The sequence below is a fragment of the Octodon degus genome, unplaced genomic scaffold (genome assembly GCF_000260255.1).
Source record: "Octodon degus isolate 3935 unplaced genomic scaffold, OctDeg1.0 scaffold00057, whole genome shotgun sequence".
In the NCBI taxonomy this organism is placed as follows: Eukaryota; Metazoa; Chordata; class Mammalia; order Rodentia; family Octodontidae; genus Octodon; species Octodon degus.
Window position 1 is genome coordinate 12,267,243 of NW_004524633.1, and position 24,386 is coordinate 12,291,628.

General features: G+C 35.1%; 1 protein-coding gene across 1 annotated transcript in view; it reads right to left on the reverse strand.

Moving 5' to 3' along the window:
* Lrriq3 (leucine rich repeats and IQ motif containing 3) overlaps window positions 1–24,386 on the reverse strand; it is a 148,280-nt gene that overhangs the window by 31,547 nt on the left and 92,347 nt on the right. The window contains exon 6 of the mRNA XM_004634031.2: window positions 12,397–12,523. Within this exon, the coding sequence (XP_004634088.1) occupies window positions 12,397–12,523 (127 nt within the window). The remainder of the gene's footprint in view (window positions 1–12,396; window positions 12,524–24,386) is intronic.

Genomic DNA, 24,386 nt, shown 5'->3' on the forward strand with positions numbered 1-24,386 from the left:
CAATGTGTGAATTATTGAAACTGTCCCACCAATTTGATTTGAAACTGTCTCATTGCTATTTGTTTATCAATAAAATTATGGGGAAAAAAGAAAATAATCAAAATATCTTGTATACTTATACCAATACATCATAAAGAATGTGATCGTTCTGTACTACTGATATGAACTAATAAAAATAAATTATGCCTTTCTCATTGAAAAAAAAAATCTGTGCCGAGGTTAGATGTCTGGATGAGAAAGTTGTTGGAAAAATATGTTTCCGTGTAGAAATTGAAATATTCAGTAGTTGATCAAATTATTACAAGTGACATTGTATCAATAAGAAAACATGTAATATAAACATTAACAAATGATATATTATTGCTATGTATATTATATTTTCTAGGGGGAAGAGACCTTGTAAATATAAATTTGCTATTCATGTTCACATGTGTTGTGAAATAAATTAGAAACAGCATAAAAGTAGCACAGTTTCTTTTACATGAGAAACCAAAAGTATAAATGAAGAGAATAATAAAAGGTAGGTAATGTGAAGTAGTGAGACAGATGTTTCTCAAATGGGAAGGGGATCAAGAGATGGAGGGAAGTATACAGATGAATGTCCATTTTGTACCTGTGTATTCAAAGTGGTTAGGATAGATATATAGTTACATTCTCTTAATGAATAGAGGGATTTGTTCTAATGGTGTTTGTAAATAGGATATCATGTCCGCATCTTGTACAGCAATTAACCACTGAGAGGAATGTATGCAATGTGTTAATTATTGAAACTGTCCTACCAATTTGATTTGAAACTGTCTCATTGCTATTTGTTTATCAATAAAATTATGGAAAAAATTAAAAAAACAAAAAAGCAAAAAAAGAGATGGAGGGAAGGGAAAGAAGGAGAGGGAAAGGGATTGAAAAACAGTAGCACAACGTGTTGGGTGCCTGTGACAATGCCACACAGGGAAGGTGCCCATCATGTACTGGAAACTGCACAAACAAAAATGAAGAGAAAACAATAATATTGTCAAATTTCCATGGAGTGTGTGAACTGTTGAGTCTCTCATACATCTCAAGCCAATCTCACACATCTACTATTAGGAATTCCCCATGGTAGGAAGATATAAAATCACAAGCTGTGTAGCTGATGATATCAGAAACATGATGCACTGGGAAGATTTCTCTTGAATACTGAGTGAAAATATATAATCTTACATAAGAGCTAAATTATAAGATTCATTTTGTCATCTAATATAAGGACCTCAGACAAGTTTTGAAGGGATCATGAAGCCCTTAAAGTTACAAATAAAACTAGCTGGTGTTTATATGTGGATTTTTAGGCGAGGTAAATTGATGTATATGTGAGACTCTTAACTTTTTTCAGTTTTGGATTTGTTACCATGGAAGGAAAAAATATTAAGAATCAGTCCTCAAGACAAATAGTATGGAGAGGGCAGCTCCTATGAGGGATGACCCAGTTTGTTAGGCAATAATTGTTCACAACCATGCTCTGATTAATGGAGCCATTTCTGGCCTACTTGGCATTAGGTGCCTATTAGAAGACAGTGCCAATTTGAAAAGTATGAATTCATAACCCTCCCCTCAGAACTCTTTTAACTTAGAAAAAGGCAGGAGAAACTACCAGATCAACTACTTGCACCGGACCTCTCCTCCCTCATTTATTTATACATTAAAAACTTCAGTAGATCCAGGAGTCACTATTCAAATATTCTGAAAATGATATTCTTTCATAATGTCCATATCATATATTTTGAAGTGTAAATATATTTAGAGCACTAAAATGCCTTTGCATGATAATTTAGGATTTTGCTGCTCAAATGGTTCATTTCTTTCCTTTCTGTGTCCTGAAATTATTAAGAACACAAATATTTTACCCTTTAATATTCCTCAAAGAGTTAACATTGGCAACAGATTTACCTCTTACTTGAATTTGCTCTTAATCTTTTCGAGCATGGTTTTTGTCTGGAACACTACCAAATTTGCTCTTGTAAAGGTCATTATTGACTTTCATGTTCAAAATTCAATAAATACAATTTTGTTTTCATATTATAATACTTCTCAACTTCTATTCAATAGAGTTGAATAGTTGGCATTTTTTAAAAATATCAGTTAGTTGTATCAGATTAGCACATGGCTGCATTTTTTATAATTTAAGCAGCATTATAAATCCTAACATAAAATATAAAATAGTTCTCAAAATAAAGATAAGACATCATCACTAACAAGACCTGATCCAACACAGTATGTAGTCATTTATGCATAAAATCTGAAGAAGGGCCCCAATGCAGTTCAGTGATACAGTCCATGGTTAGTTAGCACAAACTACAACAGTAAATAAAAATGATGGGCTGAGGATGAAGCTTGGTGGTAGAGCCCTGTCTAGCATGTGTGAGGCCCTGGGTTGGATCTCCAGGATTGCCAAAACAGCAGTGTGTGTGTGTGAAATATCTTTGGATTTTAGGAAGATAAAGTAAGAATCAAAAATGTAACACATTATAAAGAGGCTTGCACTGAAACACATGATAATTAAATGCAATCAACCATCAAATGTCAAATATAGTACATGGGACTGAGTCTTGTATATAGTAAGAGAAGACTGAATTAAAATATACAAAGGATTCCAATAAGGCTAGCAGTAGATATGTGAGCCCAGAAGGCAAGGATATGTTATACTAAAAGTGCTAAAAGAGAAAAATACTGATCAAGAATTTTATATATTTGGCAAAAATTTCTATGTTAGTGAACTTACTTATTAACTTGGTAGTGTTTCTGGGTGTATTTTAGATTACACTTAAAACTAGTTGACTTTGCTTAAAAACACAAAGAATTACATTATATAATGAGAAAATTATCAATGTGCTAAGAAAATTATACACACAAACACATACATATATATTCAGAGGTACAAAACTAGCTGAAGAAAATGTTGGTGGAACTGAAGGCACAAATAACACTGAAATAATGTGTATGCTCTTTGGAGTGTCTATCACTAATCTAAATAAACTTCTTTACTTATACAGTACTTATCCCCAGGCATTTTGATAGAGCAAAATGTAGTGGATTAATATAGGGTCCTAACAAAATGTTCAAGAACAGGTGGCTTCACCAGTGAAGTTTACCAAATATTTTTAAAAAGAAAAAGACAACAGTCCTTCTAAAACTCTTCCAAGAAGTTGAGGAGGATGAAATATCTGCTAACTCCTTCTGTGCAGCCACATTACCCTGATACCAAATTAAGATACACTACAAGAAAACTACCTACTGACATATTCTATGAATATTTAATCCAAAAAAAGATACTGACATGCTGAATGCAATAGCATGTTAAAAGGATTACACAGAATATCCTAGTTGAATTTCCTTTGGAAAACAAAGATGTTGCACCAGTTTATGGAACTAAATCAACATAATACACCATATTAACAGAATGAAAGCTAAAATAGGGTATCTTCATCTTGATAGGTCAAGAAAATTATTTGGTAAAATTAAATATTTTTAAGGTAAAAAATTGCTGCATATTAGAAATAGAAGGAAACTACCTCATGAAGACCGCATATGCAAACATCTACAGAAAAGATCATTTTCAATTTTCAGAGACTAAATTTTTAAGGTTGAGATCAAGAATAGAAGACTAGATTTTATCATTTTTATTTAATACAATAGAGCAAGTTCTAGGCCAAATAATAAAAGAAGTTTTTGTTTTTGTTTTTTTTGAGGGGTGTACAGAGTGTTCAGGGTATCACTACTAGATCAGACTTGTAATGATCCGCCTGTTTACAGCCTCCCAAGAGCTGGGATTACAGGTATGCACCACCACGCCCAGTCTCAATTGCTGTCTCAGCGCACCCTGGGGGTGAGTCTGGCATGACAGGCCTGGGAATCGAACACCTGGCCCCTGCACCTGCTTACAGGTGCTTCAATCTGCTTAAAGATTAAAAGGTTTTTTTTAAGTATATGCAAATAAGAAAATCAAATTTATCTGTTCAGAGGGAAAATGATCTTTGTATAAATCTAATAATTTTAACACACACACACATATATATAGAGAGACACACACACACAAAATAAAGTAGCTCAGCAAAGTTGCAAGATATTAAACCAACTCATCAATATAAATTGCATTTTTGTGTATTACTGATAAACAATCCAAAAGGGAAATTAAGACACCCTCTGCATCCTTAATGTTGTATAAAAGATTAAAATACTTAGAAGTAAACTTAACAAAGAGGTGAAAGATAGGTACACTAAAAAGTACAATATTTTTCTGAAACAAATTAAACAGAACACAAATAAATTTAAAAAAAACTCATGTTCATGTATTAGAAAACAATATTGCTAAGACACTACCAAATGTGACCTACAAATTCAGTGCAATTCCTATGAAAAGCCTCATTAGCATATTTAGTAGAAGTAGAAAAATTCATTCTAAAGTTTATATGGAATTTTATCTTATTTTATGTTTTATGTATTTGGTACAGGGTTTCACTATACAGCTTGGTCTCATGGTGAACCTCCTGTTTTCAGCTTCTCTAATTCTGAGATTGCAGGTGTGCATCACCATGCCTGGTCTCTATATGGAATTTTAAACAAATCCATAGAAAATAATTGTGGAAAGATGACCAAAGTTATAGGTCATACACATCCTGGTTTCAAAATTTAGTTCAAAACTATACTTATCAATTATAGTAGAGGCCAAAAATTGGTATTAAAGTAGTACTCGCTAGTGATACCCTCTCCATAGACACATCAAGCTCAACAGTCATTTGTGAACCAAACTGCCTTCAAAGAATTGATAAAAATCAGATAACAATCAATAGTGTCTGTTTTAGTATCATGAAAGATATCCTGAAGAAAACAGGAAGAACTGACTATGTTGTCCCTCTACCAACTCTAAATGGAACAATTTGGAAACACATACATCTTCACTTGAGGAAAAGAGAGAGAATTAAGTTTATTAGATTTGAAACTGAGTACCAGACTCATCATGGTGGAACATAATGGGGGTCAAAGCTCCATCATCTCTCATACTTGGCCAATACCCAAGGATCGAGCTAGAACGACCTCAGGCCAACTGAATGATGACCTCTACCACCCTTCTTCCAACTTCAAGTTGGAAGAGCACCAATCAGGGAGCACCAATTCATCTGCCAGTGAGAAGGGTGCCAAAGTTAGCACAAGGCTTTGTTTGGAGTTCAGTGTCAGGCTACACATGATTAGACACTTCACCCAAAGAGAAACTAAGGGCCCTTCATGTGTGGTTTTGCTCATAGTCAGAGCCTTTAGATAATCACAGCATCAAAGGATATCTTTCTGCCAGTCTTGGGGTGACCTTGGGTTATATCTACCTTCCTTTGAAGATTGAACATTTCTATGGCTGTGAGGTTTAGGAATAACCTAGATTACCTTGAGACCAATTCAGGAAAAACAATGTGGTCCAACACCTCATTTACTTTGAGGCAGGAAAGAGTGAAAAACAGAAAATTTTTTTCCCATAAAGCTTAGTGCTGGGCTGATGAAAGCTAGCACTGAAGAAATACTATTAGCCTCCATCCCCAGGTGTCCCTGGAATAATGCAAATGTTAGAGAAAGACGCAAGGCCTGGGTTTGGATTGTACAAAGTGTGGACTTGAATTCCAGCCAAGATCACTTGTTCTGGGCCACATAAAAGCCTACCTCAGCAATAGGCAGCCAATTGCCATGAGGTCCTTGATTGTACCACAGTCTGCTGCTGTGTTCTGAGAAGGTAACTCAGTTTGGTGGCATTAGGGGCTACAGTCTAGACCTGGCACATGTGTGGTGATTGCCCAGAGCTGGGCAGCCTCCCTTAGTAATCCCAGCTACCAAGCACAGACAAGAAAGTATGACAAGTCCTATTCCAGCTCCAGAAGTTATAAATTCAGTTCAATTCCTGAAAGGCCAAAGTCATTTTGAGCAAAAACAACAAAATCAAAGGCCGTATACTGCTATAATTTAAAACATACAGCAAAACTGTGGACATCAAAAGAGCATTTTATTGGCAAAATTATATAGATACTAAAGAATAGAATAAAAAATACAGAAGTAAATGCATATGTCTTTAACCAGTGAATTTTTGACAGATGCTAAGAACACACGTTGGGGAATGAAGAATCTTTTTAATGAGTTGTTCTGAAAATTGGATATTTACATGTAAAAGAATAAAACAAGAGTCCTATCTCTTTCCTATTGTAAATTTAAATCAAATTGGATTAAATACCTAAATGGAAGGTCTGAAACTACAAACCATCAAGAAGACAGGGAAATTTCCTTAGGATCTCACAATGAGTAAAGAATTCATGAAGAAAATTCCATAGGCCACAGAAAATAAAAAACAGATGAAGAGATAAATAGGATTATACTCAGATAAAAATCATCTTTCACACAGGAAAAAATAACTTAAATCTACAGTGGGAGAAAATTAAGGCTATTTATGTATCTGACAAGGGATTAACATTCAGGAACAGATCAAAACCTGAATAACAAACAAAACCAAAACCTGACTTAAAAATAGACAATAGACATTTCTCAAAAGAAAACATATAAACCCCATGCAGATATATGAAAAAATGCTGAGGGCCATTAATTATCAGAGAAATACAAATCATAGTCACAATGAGATATAACTTCACTTCAACAAGAATTGACTTTTTAAAAAAATCTGAAGATATATATATCTTATATATATATCACTACATATATATATATATTTCACTACAAAATGGTCCTTTATTTATATCCCCCTTTTTTGTTTTGGTTTTTTCAGAGATGAGTGTTCCACTGTTGTTAGAGAAGCTGTATTTGGAGAAGTCTTTAAAGGACCTGTTCATACTTAATGCCAGTTCAAATATTGTAGGTATTTGAATTCAGCAAAATGACCCAATATAGTCCAATAGTCCGTAATAGTAGTGGGTTATCAGCAAAACTGGCAATTGTCTGAAGTTGTTATCTTCTATTAGTTCAACAAGAAGTAAGGCTTGTACTGATATATTGTTTACACAAGATACCATATCTGCATCTTGTTCTCTGAATAAGTACTACAAAGACAGCAATATGCAATGTATTATTGTAACTGCCCTACTGACCTATTTTGAAACTGTTTCATTACTATTTTTTTCTCATTAAAATTAATAAAAAATTTAAAAATACAGGTATGAAGTACTATACTATATATATGGTCGGAGTGAAATATTTTCATATTGTGAGTGGAAATGAACATTAGTACAAGCATATATAGAACACTATAGAGGTTCTCAAAAAAAAGAAAATAAAACTGTTATATGATACAGAAACTCCATTTTTGGGTATGTATCTGTGGTGCATTGACAAGTTGGTGGTCAACTTGTTACATCCAGGTGAACTGAACCGGCATGGTGCTGGGTATGGGAGGCCCACGGAGGTTTGTTGCTGGAGGCAGAAGTGGCAGAACCAGAGACGAATAGGCTGTGAGAGAGGCTGTAGGGAGCTCTAGGAAGCTGTTTATTCTTTTGGAGGACCTCATCAGGTCCTGAACTCAGCTGTTTTCATCACTGAAGGAGCTTGGGCTATGTGGCTGAGAATGGCTATGGTTCATTTTGGGGGAGCTCTGGTCAACACTTTGAGCATCGCCTCCTGGCTCTGGAGGGAAAGATGGTGTACTTAATCTTCTGGAGAAGCTTTTCATGTTGACTTTCCTGACAGGAACCTGGTTGTTCAAATCATCAGAGGAATTCACGACCTCATCATCACTGAAGATGGCTGTGATACCTTTCAGGAGAGGTCAGATACTTGCTTTGAGCATCACTTCCTGGTTTCAGTGAAAATCCCTCAGCCTGTTAGCACAGATCCTTCCTCCCACTGGCACAGACTTTCTAGCTTCCACCACTGACCTTTGGGCTTTCCCCATGCAAAGCTATGAAACAGGTCTGCATGGAATATTGTTGCGGGCTTTCTGACTTTTTTAAGACTTGTTGGAGACATTGTTATGGGCTCTAGGTCTTCAGCTGCACTCAAGCAGGACATTACCATTGAATTCAGGCCCTCAGCTGGATTCTTTAGTCGTGAGTGTGTGCACATATTTCCTGCATTGTCTTTATATTTGACGTTTTGGCTATTTTAAAATAATCTCATAATTAAGTGTCCTGTGCTATATTGCATTGTTTCCCCTTGAAAAGTTCCAAACTACAATAATATCTAAAGGAGATGAAATCAGAATGTCAAGGAGATGTCCGTCTTCCCTTGATCACTGCACCACAATTATCAATATCCATGAAGTGTAAGCAATGTAAAGGACTATCAAGAGAAGAATGGACAAATAAAGTGCACATATTCAGAGTGGAATTCCATTCAGACATAAAAAGTGATTATGTCCTATAGTGTGTGACAGCAGAACTGGAACTGGAAATCATTATGTTAGGTGAAATAACCCTTGCTGCAGAAAGACAAATGTCCCATGACTACACTAACATGTACAACCTAAAACTCTTATGTGTTAAGCCTGGAAAGATGGCTAGAAGACACCATTGATCATGATGCAGTGTGGAAGATAGGGACAGCTTCACCAATGCTTACTTAGTTACAGTAGATAAGAGCACAAAATCGCCATGTGCTATTAATACATGGTAAAGTGACTAGAACACAGTAATAACTTTTCATTTCAAAAAGCTCTAGAAAAGTGCTTTCAAAGTTTTCAGCATGAAGAAATGACTGACGTTTGATGATTATGGGTGTTTAACCTAATTTAAACATTACAATGTGTATTCATGTATTGAATCAGTACATGGTAAATAATGTTACATAGTACAACTTTTATGTTTTTGTATGTCAATTAAATAAATTTTTACAAGCATATATCATATCAATAGACAAGTAGACTGCTATGGTTGATTCAGTGTCAACTTGAGAAGTTTAGAAGCTTAACTATGCAACTCAACACCTCTACATCCTGGGGTGTAGAGGGCATGCCTCATCACATGAGGATGTTGTTCAGTATGTCAATTTGAGAAATTTAGACGTTTGCGTGACTCAGCAGGGGACAACAGTTCTCAGTAGACATCTGATCCTGTGCAAGAGGAGGACATGGAGATGCGTGAGTGCTTCACCACCCAAGGGTGGGTAGCCTGCTTACAATACAAGGGATGAAAAGAGGCTTCCTTTCCTCTTTGGTTTGCTGTTACTGCTTTTGCTGTCTTCTTCCACCTTGAACTCTTGCTCCTCAGTTATGCCACCGTGCCTTGGAACCAGCTGGCTATGGACATAAATCTCCACAAAATGTGAGCTAAGCAACCATTATTGATTTCCTATTGTTTTGTTTGGGGAAGTTCTGTATCATTTCTAACCTTATTTTTTCTTATTTTGTATTCCGTTTGGATAATAAGGAAAAATGTGAGCTAAATAAATTTTTCCTCTCTTAACTTTGGGCACCAGATATTTGGTTTCAGATACAAGGAAAAAGTAACTAAGATAGACCAACATAAAAAATAGAGAGCCTAGATATATATTGTCTCATATATTGACAAATGAATTTAAGAAAGGGTTTAAAGGCATTAACGAGTATATAGAATCTCTTCAACAAACAGTTCTGGGAAAACTGGATATCAATCTAAAAAATGTCTAATTTAGCATCCTACTTCATATATATATATATATATATATATATATATATATATTCCAAAATAAATCAAGGACAAAATCTTTGAGCTAACAATGCTACTAAATTTTTAGGAAAAAGAAACATCATGGAAGACTTCCATGGTGTTAGTGTCCTTTGTGATTTCTTGGTATCACAGACACACACACACACACACACACACACACACACACACAAATTAAGGGCTAAAAATAATGAATAGCCTAGACTTAAAATCTGAAAGAAGAAAGACATTATCAACAGAATGGAAAGAAAATCCACAATGTAGAAAGAGATATTTGCAAGTCAATTACTTGGTAGGAGACAGGGTACCACAACACATAAATAATACAACCACTCAACAACATGAGGGTGGACAACACATTTCTAGAATGGTTAAGAGAACTATGCACTCATTTCTCCAAATAATGTTTCTAAATAGCCAAGAAACTAAAGATAATGATGCCTGATATCTCTAATAATTAGGGAAAGATAAATTAAAACCACATTGAAGACACAGTACAAATTAAAACCATGTTATACCTATTAGAACCATTACTTCCAAAAAAAGAGAAAAATATAAGTATTGGTCATGATGTAGAACATCTATCTAATCATGGTGTGAACTGCTGGTGGGAATGTAAAACAAGCTAAGATAGCTTGAAGAACAAACTAAGACTGTCTCAAAATAAAACACAGCAAAGCAAAAAGGATTATGATATGATCCAAGAGTTGTAATTTTAGTTAAGTATATACCAAAAACAATTAGAAGTGTAAAGAGGTATTTCTGCATTCATGTTCATAGAAGGGCTATTCATGGAAGCAACCCAAATGTCCATTAAAGAATGAATGGATAAGAAATGAACAATGTAAGCAAGAGGACGTGATGCATCTCAAAAAGGAAGACAATTGTGATTTGTTTTATCATCTAAAAACACCTTGAAGATACAGTGCTGAGTGAAACAAGTCAATCGGTCAGGACCACTATTACATGACCCCACTTCTGGGACATATGTAGAAGAAGTAGAAAGTGCCATGGTGGTGGTTAGGAGGTGAGCTGAAGGAATTTGGGAGTCAGTGTTTAATGGCTAACATGTTACAGTTAGGAACAAGATAAAACAGTGCTGAGGATTGCGATGGCTGCACTATGTTATGGATGTACCTGATATCAGAAATGTAGAGTTAAAGTAGTTTCAATGAAAAAAATTATGTATCTTCAAAAGCAAAATAGTGTAAGAAAAATACCAAGAGTGGAAGAAAAAAAAATCACTTTAAAATGCACGTGAAATTAACAGAGAAAACTAACCAATTAAACAAAATCTATGAGAAAAATTGCAGTGAGATTACAGAAGTCTTTCAAACAATGGTTCCAGCACACCAGAAAGATGGATGAATTCTTGGTATTAATTACAGTGGAAAGTAAAGGCTAAGATAACGGATATGAGAGAGGGCAGAATAGTTAAATTAATAGTAAAATAAAGGGCTTCTGCAGGATTATATCATCTAAAAATGTGTGTACTTGACAGTAGTGGTAGTATAAATATATGAGATTTCCAAGCAAAAATAGGTGTAAATGAAGTGAACATATTCTGAACATACTGTGTGGCTGAGCTGCAAATAATACATTCAGTCACAAATAAAACAGCAAATTTTAATTAGCCCCCAGTTGTGATGATGTCATTCTTTTGGGAAAATAAAGGTGGTAATATATAAGGATACATGTTAGAGAAGATAGTGGAATCTCCAACTTTCAACCTAAAAGTTTGTAAATAAAATCTAAATTTGAATAATAATTTTAACTGAGTAGGCATAAAATTAGGAAATACAAAATTAACAGTCTGTTAAAATTATTGAATTAAAATGTTTGGAGCAGTAATAAAAGTGTGCGGGGTGAGGTGGAGTACAGAAATAGTTTTCCTTTCAGCCATTTTTGTTTATAAGCTAAGAATTTAAAAGTTTTGCAACAATCATATCATAGCTAATAAAAGTTATGGAGGTATGGAATACACAAAACAGGAAAACTGATGGACAGCTGGTCACTGGGAAACGAGAGTGAGACCTGAGCAGCTGTCACACAAGAAGAGAAAATAAAAAAGGGATAAGAAGAATCCAGACATACCATGTGCAGAAACAAGCAGCGTATGATTATTGTGATCATCACTTACCTCAGAAGTGTATCAATAAAATTAATTTCAAACAAGGGTAAGGATACCACCAGAGTTTTTAGAAACAGTAATATCTGACTATTTATGGTCTAAAACAATCACCTGAGAAAACCAGTAAGACTCTCAAGTGATTTTACAAAAATAGCTATAATTATTTATAAAAACAGTTTTAAAGAAAACAATGTTTTATCTTATAGAATAAAATTGTATTAGAAAAAATGTAATAAAGAAAAGATAAATCAATAATACTGATGTCTCAATATAGAACATAAAGGGATATATCCATTTTAGAATAATACTCGTTAAATGTGATTATTTTGATAACTTCACACGTTTGCTGAAGTATAATGTTCACATTATAGCCACATCGTAACAAAATTGTCAATTCAGTATAGCTCCTTCTAGCCAGTTCTCCTAATTCTCAACTTCTACTCAAAATTGAGAACACACTGAATAAAATACAAATATTTTGTCTGAGGTTTCAATATATATTTTATACACTTTTGTATTTATAGCTTAAAACAATGCTCAATTTTACATTGTTTTATTAAATTTTGATTAAAGTATATTATGTAAATATAATTCAAATTTTATGTAACTAACCTTTTTGAAAGAGATGCCTTGATTTTGTTGACTTCCTGCTAGTATCTTTTGCTTTTGATTCACATAAAATAGGGGAAACATCTTTTATCTGCTCAGCAGACATTTTTGCATCAGCAGGAGATACATTCTGTGAAAGTAAAAGCATTAATAGCATTGTCTAAGTTAGAGTTTTTGAAGAGCAGTCACATGCATTTTGTAGTTATCATTTATTTTAATTTAAAAAAACTTTGCTGTAGACAGCAGACAAAATATGGAAAGAGCTCCACAGTGTTTGAGTGTAATGAACTGTCTTTCTGCTAACTGCGATGTAATGGACAACGTCTCTGAGGATGGCCATACGCAGCCAACAAACAGACGTAAGACAGTGTGCCCTGAATGGCCTGAAGGAGGCTTAGAACAAGGGAGAGACGAAAGCTTTTTTCCAGGACACAGAGGCAGTAACACTAGGGGTGAAAGGGGAGTGTGATATTAAGAGAAAAAAATGGGACCAGATTAATAAACTGAAAAGTACAAGTGAATCAGGCAGAAGTGACAGGAATAATAAGTGTGAAATGGAAGAGGAGCTTCGTGGGGGTACTTTCAAATGTATGCTGAAGTGTCTCTGCAGGTGTGTTTGCATGGCATTGTGTGCTTCTCCTCATTTCACGCAGACGGTTACAGAGGATTGACAAGGTCACCAGGGACTCGAGCCTCTTCAGAATTCCCATATAAACTCTATCTTCTGAGTCTGTGTGACTTCTATCTGGGAACTTTTCTTATAAATCAAGACAGGTACTGGACCTCTGAGCACCATGCCTCCACTTCAGTCATGAATATTTACACTTGAGTTCCTATATTTCAGTCACAAAGAGAAAGGATGGGGAAATTACAGAGGGGCACATATCGTGTATCTGAAGGATCTCTCTTAGGACTTCTAAAGGCTTCGATAAAATCCACTTGGCCACATTGAACTACAAAGGAAAAAGTAAAAGAAAAGTGTACTGTTTTGCTAGAAAAAATAGACATATTTCATATAATGGTAAACTGATGATTTAGTACTGTATTTCTAGTTGTAGAGAATGGTGCCACTTGCATCCAACCCAAGTCAGATAAGTTCTCTAATATATCACAGCTGATAGGATTTCAAAAATAAAAATACATTTTTTATTTCCATTGCTACTTTAACTTGTGCTTATGCAAATTCCTTTACTCTACAGTTAAAAAAAATACACTGGAGTATACTTTCATATATACAATTTTCTGCCAAATTTTTGTACCAAACAATACACAGATATTTAATCAAATAGCAGGATTTCCTTTTGCATTTTAATGTGATGATTGCTAATTTATTGATTGATTGATTGATTGCAGAACTGGGGATTGAACTCAGGCCCTTGCACTTGCCAGGAAAGCACTTATTCTACTGGCTCGGCTAATTTATTGAAAACAATTTGTTGTTATGGAGTAATGCATCGAGCTAGGATATTCTGCTGTTGGTTACAGATACAAAGACTTATCTCTTTCTAGAATCAATCTCCAGTTTTACTGATTGAAAAAGTTTTTATTCATCAACACTTACAACACAATTTCTTTTCACTGTTTATGTGAAAAAATAATATTTTCCACTAGAAATGCAATTAAGTATTTTGAGCTCATATATTCTCTTTATATTTAGAATTATTCAATTTTCCAAAAATAATTATAATTCATAATAAAAAATGTTACCAAAATATGACACAATGTTAAGTATAGTCTATTCTATATTTTTAAAAAATCCAATTATTTCCATTAAACAAACAGGGTAGCGAGGTGTGGTTGTGCACGCCTGTAATCCCAGCACTACAGATGCTGGGGCAAGAGGATTGCCATGAGTTCAAGGCCAGCCTGGGCTACACTGTCAGTTCAAGGCCAGCTTGAACTATGAGACCTTGTTTTAAAAAACAAAGAAAACCACATATGTAAAATTGTAGTGCACTACTTGTTTTGGTTACTGTTCTCTCATTGTTGGACAAAATACCTGACACTCAGAATTTAGGAAGGAAAGATTTATTTAGCTCATAGTTAATGGAGGATTTAGTCCATAGTTGGCTGGCTCTGAGGTGGGGTGGCACATAGCAGAGGGTAGCTGTTCAAGGTGACAGAAAACAGCCAAACAACAAGGGCAAAAAGGGAGCAGCAGTAAGATCAAGCTTGAAAGAAAGAAAGAAAGAAAGAAAGAAAGAAAGAAAGAAAGAAAGAAAGAAAGAAAGAGCAAGCAAGCAAAGAAAAGCAAGCCTCTTTCCCTCCCTTACATTGTACGCAAGCTACCTGCCCTAGTGCCATAGCATGCGAGTAGCACCTAAGCCCAAAATCCCAGCACTTGACCAAACATTCATCAAACTCTACAAACTTGTTCTATGACTGCATGAGGCTTTGGGAGTACATCTAGACATAAAACTACTTGTATTCTAAAATTAAATCTGAGATAAGCAACTGCCATTGATTTCTTTTTACTTCAAATTCATAAATCCTCTTGAAAATACAGCAACATTCTTCTATCCTCCTATTCCCAAATATGATTTTCACTACTGTTTCTCCTTCATAGCAATGCAATTCAAATGTACCCTTTTTATTCTAGATAAAACATTTTTGTCTAACCATGAAAACAATGACTTTTTAAGGGTACTATTTTCATTAACATTTACTATTTTACATTTCTTGAAATAAGAAAACAAAACAGTGTATCTCTTAAATCTACTTAGCCAATTTCTGTTAATAGATGGTAATTTATAGAATCATAAAATTTAAAAGAGGCCGGGGAGATGGCTTGGTAGAATAAGTACTTCCCTGGCAAACACAAGGCGTGAGTTCATTTCCTGGTTCCGCAGAATAAATAAATAAAATTAAATAGGGATTTATTATGATCCTTTGAAAAATGTTTCACTTCATCCATTTATCCTTTTTTATACAATGATTGCCATTATTTGTCATCATTTGCAATAATTTTTCTTTCCTTCCATTTACAAATTAAACCTCATGGCAAGGGCCAGTAAGATAGTTCAGTGGACTAAAGTGCCTGCTTAGGCAAGTACAGTGACCATGGATGGGTGCCTGGCACCACACACCTCACCAGCGCCGCGCCCAGGGCAGGCTGAGCTGGCCACAGAGTCTGGGGCATAGTGGTGCATGCCTGTAATCCCAGCGCTGGCGAGGCTGAAAGCAGGAGGATCACTAAGAGTCTGAGCTTCACTGCATAGTGAGACCCTGTAACAACCAAATACATTAAAAAAAAAAAACCCTCACGACAAAAGTTATAGTTGAACACAAATAGAAGTTGATCAGACATCCAAAAACTCTAAGTAAACTACAATTTAAGGAAAGTAACCTGGTAAGAAAAACAAGCCATTAAAAGAAAGAATGTGAACACTTACTAACTGATTTATGAGATCAAAGAGAAGGGAAAGTTAGAGCTAGAAGAAAACTGGAGATGTTTCAGTAATAAGCACATATACCATTACCCATGGCACCTTAAATCTAACACTGGTGTTCAATAACTTTAGGGAATATTTTAAGGACATTTGATAACATTTAACTAAGGCACATTATAAAATGAAACCAAACTAGTGACATCAGATATTGCTTTCTTTGTGACAGGGTAAAAGATAATTCACATTCACATATCCATGGCATGATAAGCCTGCATTCAGCAGTATATTTAATAATTTATTACTTAGGAAATGTCGGTATTAATCAGTGGAGTTCAATGACAACATGGAAAGAATAAGGTTTAATGAAATGATGCCACTCTGAACACAAATCTCTAATGTCATAAGTCATTTCACCCCCCCCAGGCCAAATTTGTTCGTCATTTTTTGAGAGTTTTATTTTATTTTTAAAGAATATAAAATAGTGACAGAAGGCCTAGCCAGATAGTTCAGCAGACTAAAGTGCCTACTTAGGCAGAGCACAGTGCCTGGGCTTTGATCCCTGGGGCGCTGTGCCAGCCCTGCCCCTGGGGTGAGCTGACAGGGCGATTGAGACTGGGCGTGGTGGTGCGTGCCTGTAATCCCAGTGCTTGGGAGGCTGAAAACAGGAGAACCACTACGAGCCAATTTACACAGTGAGACCCTGTAGAACCTGTAAACCCTGTACTAAATACATTTTTAAAAAAATAGTGGGAGAAACGAACATTACAAACAATACAAACTTTCACTATAAACAAAGTAATAAGAATTTAACAATGTTTGCTATGTTACATGATGCTATCTTCAGATTAGTTGCTCAGCATGAATCTTGAATATTCATATCTGATCATTTCAGCAACTTGTTCAGCATTTTATCATACGATGTAAATGACAACATCCAAGCAATGTCTATCCATTGCCTGATGAGATGGTAAAGGAACAGATTCACTTAACACAAAACAGAAGCCTGAAGCGTCAACAGACTGCAGCAGTAAGTTAAATTAAGTACATATAATTAAATAAGGATAACAGGAGTGGAGTAAAATATAAGTACTCAACTGGGTGTACTGTTTTACTTAAAACATGAGTGATAAGAGGCCAAAAGTCTCTCGTTGAAGGTGAAATTAATTAGCAACTTGTTGAATCCTGAGATGAGACCCTAAGTCATATTCCCCTTCCATCTAGAATCAGGGTCATCACGTTTTGCCAGATTCATTTTTGATCCAAAACCTCCCTAAAGCATTGTGTCAAAGAAACATGTTCAGATGGAACGTGAGCAGAAAGCAAGCCACCTCTAGGTAAAGTGAGGTCCACAGAAATAGCCATGAATAAGTTTAAAATAAAGAGAAGTTAGCTAAAAGAGATTCAGGCCCCGACTTCTACTAATATCCATGTTCTTCATGCTGGACTATAAATCTGTTCTTTAAATGAGAAACAAATAGAATTGATGGTCTAATCCTTCTTTTAAAACTTTCTACCTAAGCAATTTCCAAATTTTGGCAATTGTGTCTTCAAAGTACACCTCAAACCAATTCATTTGTCTCCATTTTCACTGTTGTCTAGGTCATCATCTCTTCCTATTTATTCATAAATAAATCCTATTGAAAATTATAAAACATAGGTATTTTTACAAAATACATATACCCTGCTGAAGATATAAATCATATCATGTATTTTTAAAAAATTTTAAATTCTCAGATATCTATGTAGCATTTTAAGTTTTTACTGTGAGCTACAAAAATTCAGCAAAATATGACATCCCTCTGAGCTTAAGGTCAAACTCATCTGTGCTACTCCTTGTGTTTATCATACCCCTGCACACCAGATTTTATTCTCTTCCTTGAACACTTGCCAAATAATAAAGCTCAGATCCTTGTGCAATATTTTCCTTCCTCCCAGAACACTCTTCTTCCTATACTTTGCAAGGTTAGCTCTTTATATGTTTACTCTTCAGATTTAAAATATTATCCTCTAACAAAGGATAATGTTTTTTTCCTGAGGGAAAAAAAATCTGCATCTTACGCTCTACTCAAGACACTATTTGTTCTATTTATAACATTTAACACAATTTTCTTTACTTAGGTTATATTGTCTCTCCTTTACCCAAATCTAACCACAATCACAACCACACTTGGGAGTGTTTATGCAGTTGTGTGAATTACCTGTGGCATTGCACACTGAAAAAGAACCTGTCAATGAATACTAGTGCCAAAAAGAAATGCAGTAAGGACTGGGTGGAGGCTTAGGAACTTTGGTTCAATATTATATAAAAAAGAGATGCGTTCTTTTTATTTTGTTTATTTTTTATTTTTTAAAGAGTACAAATTAGAAATAAAACAGAAAAACTTACAAATGATACTGAATTTCACTTAAAGTAATATGAATTTCACAATATTTGTTGTAATACATAGTGCTGCCTTCCAACAAGTTATTCACATTACCAAATGAGATTTGTTCTTTGGAGATAACCCACTAACAAGAAATACTTGTAGAAGAAAGTCACAGCTTGTGTTTCTACAGGATGTTCTCCTTATGTCTTTTCAGCACCCCTTTATTTCTGAATTTGTTCGTGCTTTACAGTTGCCCCCAACAATTTTACCCAGCACATCTTCATAGTTCTAAGCTATTTATCACATACATTAACTTAGACTCTGAAATTTCTAGGATCTCTTCTAACTTACCAGTGCCTGAATTTGTTACATGCATGAAAATAACCATCTGCTAGGAATAATTTTAACTTTACTCAAAGATCACATCCTACCTATTCCACCGGTTGTACATCATAATAAGCCAAAGAACCAAAGGATAAATGAAAGAGTTTTACTCACATGATTGAAAGTAGAGAACCAATGAAAAACATTCTATAAAAGGCATAAAGGTGGAAGAGACATGCATATATTAATAAATCTCAAGAAATCATGAAATATATCTCATGGAGTTACTGAAAATTGAAATAAATTATCTAAGGATAGAGTTTCTTTAACTGAAAAGTAGGCATATATTTTATTGTTTAAAAAACAGGTGAGTGACTATGCTAAATATTTATCTAAAATTATGAATTATATTTAAAAACTAAAGAGAAAGTGAAAATTACAGCAATTTCCTCTATTCGATAGTCAGTACGGAACATTCCATCTGTGAAACCCAAAATACAGTTACAAAACTTCATTGTTTGTTATGAAATATTTGTTCCTTAAGTTTGTGATTTTGGCTTCAATTTGATATTGCATAAACCAAAATTCTTCAACTTTAAGAGAAATTACAAGTTTTTGATCAAAGAAGTCCGTTAGCAGAAAACCACTATTCATCCTCGCCATGTCTACGCAGCGACAGAGCAAGCATGTGCCTTACTGACACTAATACTGTCCAAGGCTGTTTTAGATCGTTCTAGAATCTGCTTTACAATCACAGTAAATCACCACCCTAGGACACCCTATTTCCTTTTACTCTTTCCTATGCACGGTCGGGATACTGTTCTTCTTTGATTCCTTTTTTATTGCTATGTGTTTGCGATACCTCATAATTCAATTCACCTTAGGGAAATGGAACACATACATATTGAATCTTAACCACTTTTACTTGCAGTTTCCATCCCTGCCTTTCCCTCTTGGGCCCTCTGTAGATCCCCTTCCCATCTCCACAGAGTCTACTTCCATTTTCTATTGCCTATCTTTTTTATTTTTCTCCTTACATCATTGATATTTTGGATTTCACATATAAGCGAAACTATGAAATATTTAACCTTCTGTGTCTGGTTTATTTCACTTTGCATTATACTCTCAGGGTTTATCCATTTTCCTGTGAATGTTCCAAATGCATCCTTTATGGTTGAGTAGTGTTCCTTATCTATTTTTTTATCCATTCATCAGCTGATTGGCCTGAAGGACATCATTTTTAATAATGTTAATCCAACCTTAAATTTTCAGGATAATACGAGAGAGATCTTCAGCATCAGATGAAACACAAGCTAAAAGTGTTTCTCATCTATCTGACATTCATTAGATTTCTTGGTTGGGTGCATAACCTCTCATTAAATTAGTACACATAACTGTGAACATTGAAGAGGTTAGTATATAATGATCCATGTATGTCCTCAAAGTGTATAAACTCTAGCATGGTACCTGTATCATACTTTCAATAATCATGCATTATCAGAAAAAAAATGCAGAAAGGATAATGGACTTAAAAATGCATGAGATAGAGCTAGCCAGATAGCTCAGCAGACTAACATACCTGCTTAGGCAGGCTCAGTGACTGGGGTTTGGTCCCTAGCATGCGGTGCCGGTCCCACCCCTGGGACACACTGAGACAGAGACTGAGACTGGGCATGGAGGTGTGTGCCTGTAATCCCAGAACTTGGGAGGCTGAAAACAGGAGGATCACTACAAATCCGATCTGTGTAGTGAGACCCTGTAGCTTATGTACTAAATACTAAATAAATAAAAATGCTTGAGAAATAGTGGCTTTCAATGCTAAGACCCTTTAATCAATGGAAAGTTTTAACTGATACTTTAAAAACTGCTAATAGTTTGCATTTTATCCAAGTCTTACTTTAATGAAGAGGACAAAAAAAGTTAATTCTCAACACATGGAAAAGGGAATTGTCAAAGATGACCTCTATAGAGAGCCACAGGCCACATGATAGAGATGAAAAGAAATATAGCACTTGTCTTCCACACAAAAAGGAGCCCAGGGAGACAGCGATTGCCAAATACTCTTCTCTGCAAACATCCAATTAAAGAGCACCTTGGAAGACCTGATCGCAAAGCTGGTTCCTTCAGTAGAAGAATGTTTACAGTCTGTGGTTTGTCATTACCAAGATTAGCAGCACCACTAAGGGAACTGCTGAGGCAGCTTTGCCTTGGGACAGTGGACGCTGCATAGTAGCAGTGGAAGACTCCAGTATAAAGTTGATGCAAACTTCTATGATATTGAGAGTATAATTTTTAAATTGAAACAATTCACTGCTACTTCTGTGTAGTACTAACTGATATGAGGTAGAGTAAGTAAAGAAATAAGTGCAATAAATTTCAACATTCATACATTTCATTTTAAAATGAAATCTAGGGGCCAGGGAGATGGCTCAGTAGAATAAGCACTCCCCTGGGCTGAGTTCAATCCCCGGTTCCACAAAAAAAGAAAAAAGAAAAAAAAAATCTGTCTAGAAATGTATTTATTAATTTTTACAGAACAGTAAAATTCCACTTATAATCCTCACTCTGTAGCCAAAGCTGGTATAGAACTCACAATGATCGCCCTGTCTCAACCTCCCAAGTGCTGGAGCTACAGTTGTGTACCACAATGCCCAGCATGGTTATATTTTTCAATTGCTACATCTCATCATTTTTAAATTAAGCAGAGATACTATATATAACAAATATAAATTACTATCAATGTACTCTTCAAATGAGATAAGTTCATAGAGTAATGTAAAATTTAATGTTATACAATAGAAACATTTTTCATGTTTTCATGTTGAGGAAGTTCTTTTATTCTTAATAACAAAACATAGAGCTCAATGATCTATATGTAACAGTTTATTTGAAAAATATTTCTTTATAAAAATAGGAAAAAAGAATAGATAAGAACTAGCAAAATTTGCTGATGGGTAAAACACTTTTAAAAATTTAAACACCTTAAACAAATATAATATTTGAGCTTATATGTTATGTTAGAGTTTCAATAAGAAGAGATGTTTACATTTTCTATGAGTAAAATATCTCAAATTAATACAGGACTGTATATATAATTATATTTCTAAAATAAAGCATTTACAACTTACTTGAGTATAATTTCTAGATGCCTACTGGTAAAATATCAAATTCCCTCACAGTTACTCAGGTTACATTTTCTAAAATCAAACATTTAAACTCTTAAAAGTAGTAATAATATTGTGGTTCATAGTATAGTTGTAAAAGTTGCTTCCCACAGCTTTATTATAACACTACTCCGTGAAGAAATAGTTTTAAAAGACTCTTTACAATGTAGCATAATTACACTCCTTCCCCCAAGTGCCACAAATACACAGGGAACTTCAGGCACTCTTTTGACCAAAAGGCAGATTTTTAAAAAGTGAAAACAATATATACAAACTCTATATGAAAAGCTATAGACACACACATATAATATGTACAATAATGTATGTACATATAATACACATATACAGTAATACACCTATATATAAAATATATCATATATAATTGCATATTATAAATTACACACACACACACACACACACACACACACACACACACATTCTGTCACTGACCTTACATATGCAGCTTGCAAGTGCTACAGCCTCAGCACAAATCTCATTCTGTCCAACATTTCAGTGATTTACTGCAACTTCCTTAAAACTGCAAACCTAATGTCCCTTTTCAGAAATATTTCAGTTAGTGTCCAAGCGCTAATTATTTACGTGAAACCCAATATTCCTACAGTTGAATGTGACTCAAAACTGTGTTTGGGGGGCAGTGATGCTGAATGTGATCCATCCGCCTCATTTGGGTAAGAACGGCCTGGCAGGTTGGAAAGCTCTGGGTGTATCTGTGGGTGACTGGGGCACAGGGCGCAAACTGCACGAGGAAGAACCGCTCTGGGCGTGCATGGCATAACCTACAGGCCCACAAATTACAAAGGGGAAAAGAAAAAGGAAGCCATCCCCCTTCCTCTTTGGAGACGCTCTTATCTTTGCCTTTATCGTTGGAATTCATCTCCAGTTCCTTCCGGCATCAGCGCAGACACCAACCTTCCAATAGGCATCTTCTGCTTCCCCCCAAGGACTCAAACCAGACTCCGCAGCGGGAGCCACTTTCCACCTCTGACTGAATCCATGTCCCTCCAGCCGGGAGACTGCCACTGTGCATTTGCCCACTCCTGAGTCTGCAGGTAGCTGTCGTAACCTAGCTACCAGTACACCTTTAATCATAGTCAAGCGAGCCACGCATAGCAAACAAGTCCACACGAATCCATTCACACGTGGAATCTAGCAGAGCTGACCTCATTGCAGTTGAGAATAAAATGATGGTTACTGAAGGCTGGGGTAGAAGGAGTGATGGGGAGAGACTGGGGGACAGCTGCTTGGTCAGAGGTTTAGGAGCGAGATGGTGCAGTGCACACTGAAAACTCAGGTTACTAAAGGTAACAGTCAGTTACTATTTTCAAAAGACTAGATGAAAGTGTTTTGACTCTTTTGCATAATAAATAAATAACAAATGTTTAAGGAAATAAGTATAATCTGATTTAAATATCACACAATATAACAGGTAGTAAAAGAGCTATATTCCACATTAATATGTCCACTTTTTATATTGTAGGTGTCTGTTAAAATTAATTTAATTGTTAAAATGTAGTTCCCAGAACATGCACAGGCACAAACAAGTGAACTTTATCTTCTTTTTTTTTTTTTTTTTTTTTTTTTTTTTTTTTTTTTTTTTTTTTTTTTTTTTTTTTTTTTTGTTTTTTTTTTGTTTTTTTTTATTTTTTTTTAAAGTTTTATTGACAAAGAGATAACAATGAGACAGTTTCAAATCAAATCGGAAGGACAGTTTCAACAAATAATACACTGCATATATTCTTCTTAGTGGTTAATTGCTGTACAAGATGCGGACTTGTGATCCTATTCACAAACACCATTAGAACAAATCATTCTATTCATTAAGAGAATGCAACTATATATCTATCCCAACCTCTTTCAATACAGAGATACAAAATGGACATTCATCGGTATACCCCATTTTTTCTAAGTTACATTATTGAATATTATAGATGTGTAAACTCAGCAAAATATTCTAAAAGAGTCCAGTAGCCTATAATAGCATTGGGTCTTATATTTAACTGGCAATGTCAGAAATTATTGACCTGAGTCCCCCACAGCTCAACTTAACAGCATGGCTTTATTTTTTATATTTCGACTTCATACTTTTCTACTGGATGGTTAAGACCAAGGTAAAGCAGGACCATACTTTATCTTCTTAATGAGCTTACAGTCATATGTATTTGGATGATCACAGGCTTATAGTTAAAAAAAAAATTCTTGATAGCTACTGAGTCCTCCAGACTTTCTAGATAAATACTATGGGCAAACCCCGGCCCTTAGGTATGGGATCTTGAAAGCTCTCCTAACCACAAAGCAGCAGCAGCACAATATTTTCCTTCTCAGCTATGCTGCTCACATTTGTTTTGCAAAGTTCAGTGATGGCGATGAACAGATGAATCATAGGACAGAAATCTCGACATTCAAGGCTTATCCTAATATTTTCCTTTGAACAAATAACAATTCATTCTGAGCACACGGTGAAGAATTGTCCTTTATTGATTTTATTACCCTTTTTATTACAGCAAGATGGACAGCTTGCACAGTTTTGCATTACCAGTTTTTGCAAAGCAAGTATTTTTCTGATGGTATTTTTTATCCAACTGGAAAATGGTAATATGAGTTTTCTTGTATGAGGAAGTAAATAGCTTCGTGAACACGTTAATGCAGGTTGGGGTGTGAAACTACACTGGCTTAGAGGAAGCAGGCAGTGTGCTTTTCTTTTTAACTTCGCACTTATCTTGTGTGTACAG